We start from the raw sequence: 4331 nt of genomic DNA, 5'->3' as shown, positions 1-4331 counted from the left end.
TTTAACTTGTTTTGACGCAAGAAATAGATCGTTACATCCTACTGAAAGTCCAAGGTCTTGTTAATTAAAATGGTTCTATTTGCCAAACATCTTGATAACGATTGATATCCATATCCCTAAACAATAAGGTGTTGCTGTTTTACAATTACACAATACGTACATACATGTAACACTCTCTCTCTCTCTCTCTCTCTCTCTCTCTCTCTCTCTCTGCAATAAATATTGAATTCATATCTTATAAAATAATGTATTATATCTTTAAGTAAGCCAAACTCTTTATTCTAACGTTAAAGATTATATGGTTATAATTAAATAGATTTATTTTCTCGAATCCTGTACATGTGTAATCAGAATAAGAACATTTTTCAAAAATATTTAGGCCTAATATTTTTCTTTTTTTTTCAAAAGGGAGATTCCGTGCTCCAAAATTAGAATTGTATTTTTAGCATGTTAACGTTCATTGGATATCGTTAAACTGATGACGTCATGATTGCCAAGGCTTGCGTTGTGTTTTGGTTACATCACCAGTGTTTCAGCATCAGATGTTGAGGCAAGACGCGTTTTTCGCAGAGCGAAATTTTTCTGAGAATTACTGTATCGAAAGACTTCAGAAAGCGACAGAAATGAACAGCTATTCATCTAAGAGGGTAAAGTTCATGTTTATTCATTTATAGCCTACGGCAAAATAGTGTATATTTTGTCGTCTAGGCATCAAATTTTAGAAAAGCCGAATGGGAAGCATTCGATTTGGCAAAGTAACAAGATGTAGGTTCATCCTATGAAAGAAACATATCTTTCATACACAATTTATAAAAAACAAAGTACATGTATATAAAACACTTGATTGAAAACTTATTAGCATTTTTACAAAATTTCGTGTTAGGTACATGAGCTTTAAAATCAAATAATTATTTTACTTTAGTTGGTTTACTCATTCAAAATGGCTGCTTAGCAACCATTTCTACTGCCAGAAATGTGAAGTAAAAATACACTTTAGTTAAAAATTCAAGATTTTTGAAAAAAGAAATGTAATCATTGAATGATTGCGATATAGTTCATAACAATTCATAATAAATAATCGGCCTGAACACAGAATTTGAACAGTTGAATTTTCATAAACAATATGCATTTCAAAAAATAAACAACCGAACGATAAACTAAGCGAAACTTTACATCGTATTGTATTTGAAAATTTAATACATCAATACAATTAAAATATATATGTGAATCAACTTTTTATATAAAAGAAAAAAACCCCAACAAAATGATCATTCATAAATAACATGGCAAAATACATGTTTTCCGTTCTATAAATTAACGGATGGTCCTTTTTATTCCAGAAGAGAATGGATGAGCAGTGGTTGGCCCCGGAAGCTGCCTCCGTTATTTACGAGAGGCCAGAGATGGGCTTCCTGACTACTCCCCCAACCTCCGGGACTCTTATGGAGGTCTCAGATTTATTCTTATGTAAAAAAAACTATTGGTGTAGGAAGTAAGTAAGAATAAAATCAGACCTAACTATCTTCTCTTCTTCACCCTCCTATCTGTCCGGCATACGTCGTTATTCTGTACTGTATGTACTTCAATTCTTCTTCATCTATTTGATATTTTTTTTCTGGCGAAATTACCTTAAATTATTTCCAAAGCTATATGCATGTACATATACATTCACAATTTCTAATCTTTGGAAGAAATTGGCTTTTAAAAGTTAATATGGTGATTTTAATGTTTAGGCTAACCAAGTGTTGAGTGTTGAACAGATTCAGCAGTTCATCAGTTCCACGGTCTTTGCCCGCCACAGCCATAGATCAATTACAAAGCCTAGCAATGTCGGCTATTGGCCCTACTGCCAAGCAGAAAGCAGACCAACACTACAGGTACATCATATCAACGTATTCAAACATTTGTTTAATATCCTTATTGCATTTTACATTTGAAGAAATAAAGAATTAAACTGACTGACAATCATTCATTTCAGAATTTCCAAACTCATGGCACCCAGGAGGTAATTAGCCTGAGTAGGACTGCTACACAGAGAAACATTGTTCCTCAAATTCAGGGCTCTTTGTCTCTACAGACAGTCACTCCTCAGGTCCCTCGTGAACAACCCCAGCATTACGCTCAAAGAGCCATGTTCTATGGACACACTCAGTCAATTGTCAACACAGAATCATACAACAATATTCAAAACGGACAATTCAGACCATATGCAGTCATTGCCTCCGACCGAATCTGTCCTAAGAACAAGAAAAATACCGAAAGACGACGGAAAAACTACAAATCAAAGGCCAAGGAAGCCCCACAAGGATCTTCGACATCTCCTAATGTCGACAAACAACAGCCACCAATCGGTATAGCCACCACAAACCACGTGGCAACTGGCGACCACTACCAGAATTCGCCAACAAATCAGCTCGTAAGTACAGAAAATCATAACAAGTCATTCCTTTATTGACTTTTTATTTCAATATTTAAATTTAAATGAATTTATTTATATTGAGGCTATTTCTTTAGAAAAGTAACACTGACTTTGTGTTTTAGGAGCCATGGAGTCTGGTCCCCCAACCCGTGCTTATGCATGTAAAGCCAATGGAGGCCCAGACAAACCAAACCCTTTCCAGACTGATGGCTCTCAGAGCAGCAGAAAGGGTATGTTGATTAAAGTTTCTATAAAAACCCATTAATTGAAGCCCAGTAATAATTTTCTCTTATAGTTTAATAAGTTCAAAATTCATAGAACATTTACCACGTTTTCTCAGGTTGGTGGAGTTAATCACTTTGAAAACAGTGGCTACAAGAACGTTGTTGCAAAAAGAAAGCTAGAGACTGAGGAAAGTGACAGTGGTGGCAGAACAAAGAAAAAGATGAGGGGTCAGAACCATGGTCATACAAGTGAACAACTATCCACAGAACAGACTGGTGGCAAGGTACTACAGTAACTACAACTACTTCTCTCTCTCTCTCTCTCTCTCTCTCTCTCTCTCTCTCTCTCTCTCTCTCTCTTTCTCTCTTTCTGTGCTTTTAAATTGATACCGTTATAAAAAGAATTGTGTTATATTTTTTTACTTGAAACAGAAGACAGTCAAACGTATCATAATTCCACCGAAAACCAGAAAAAACCCTGCGAGTCCCCCGCCTTACGTGTCCAGAATCATGAGGATCCTGGCCAGGGGAAAGCAGACACAATCTGATACCTTGGATGATAACGAACACACCAACGAAAAACTGACCCAAAAGGGATCTGCTGAGCTCAGGACAGAATCTACCTCAAAGGTTCGTCTTTTGCGTTTTCAAGGAAGTTATCTTTTATCAGAGTATCTATGAACATTTATAATGACTTATATACACATAGAACCGTTTTACTTTTAAAGATAATATAGTTTTTCCAAGTTATACCGATATGAAATAATCTTCTAAAAATTATTCTACTTGCAAGCTGTTAAATATAAATGTAGTTTACTTATTTGCTTAGTCTCGATAATGTTATCTTGACATTGATTAATGTTTTCGTAAATGATTATATTAGTTTACCCTTTCTCTTTTTTTTCAAATTCCAGAAAATCAAAGAAGAAGCGATCACATCACGAACTGTGGACAATAAAAAGTTCTCGAAAGACTTGTCGTGTGACGCTCTTCTGAACACGGACAATTTCTTTGGACCGGAAATGTTTGTCACTTCCGGTGACCTGTGCTTGGAGGGTCCTTCCCTCTTCCTGTAATCTCACGGCCGAATCTTAGTCAGGGCAAGGATGACCAGTTTTTGATTTGAGTGTAGAAACATCAACAGATACCTCACAGTCTTTCATCAAGACTTTTTAATATCTGTGATCATTTTTGTAAGACATTCATCTGATGAATCTTTATTTTTTACTCACTTTTTAAATCATGTGCCAAATGAATCAGATATATCAGGCAAGGGTTTTTGTTTCTTGATTTTGTTTTATTTAATTTGTCGTCTTTTTGTAGGGGGTCGGGGTGGGGATGGGGGGGGGGGGGGTTATTCCTGATTACATTACCTTTCAAGATTTTTTTCACTAGTATTTCCACTTTTAATGGTTAATTATATTCATGTTAATTTCCCTTTGTTTACCTTTTCGAAAATTACTTGCGCCTGATATATCTGATATTGATTTTTTAATTGATATAAGCAAATAAAATGTCCATGCATGCTTATATTATAGTTTGTTGTTTTTTATGACTTTTACATGTATCATAATTTTTTCAAAACATTTTACCCGGTTTGATAAGCACTAAACAATGTGTGTTCAAAGCAGTTCTATCGTAACCTTATAACAGCATGTTAACAATTGAAAAATAAATAAAAAATGGGG

At 35.0% G+C, this 4331-nt stretch overlaps 1 protein-coding gene across 1 annotated transcript; it reads left to right on the top strand.

Annotated features, from left to right (window-relative positions):
• The first annotated feature begins 490 nt into the window (after positions 1–490).
• On the top strand, positions 491–3964 carry LOC117688911 (uncharacterized). Its single transcript, XM_034467854.2, has 8 exons — positions 491–647; positions 1341–1448; positions 1734–1877; positions 1979–2416; positions 2542–2649; positions 2760–2927; positions 3076–3273; positions 3558–3964. Exons 1-8 carry the CDS (start codon positions 543–545, stop codon positions 3717–3719), a joined length of 1431 nt encoding a protein of 476 aa, XP_034323745.2. The 5' UTR covers positions 491–542; the 3' UTR covers positions 3720–3964.
• Positions 3965–4331: the final 367 nt, after the last annotated feature.

Source organism: Magallana gigas, chromosome 6, assembly GCF_963853765.1.
Source record: "Magallana gigas chromosome 6, xbMagGiga1.1, whole genome shotgun sequence".
In the NCBI taxonomy this organism is placed as follows: domain Eukaryota; kingdom Metazoa; phylum Mollusca; class Bivalvia; order Ostreida; family Ostreidae; genus Magallana; species Magallana gigas.
The sequence above is the reverse complement of the archived record's forward strand: the minus strand, read 5'-3'. Positions and strand labels throughout refer to the sequence as shown.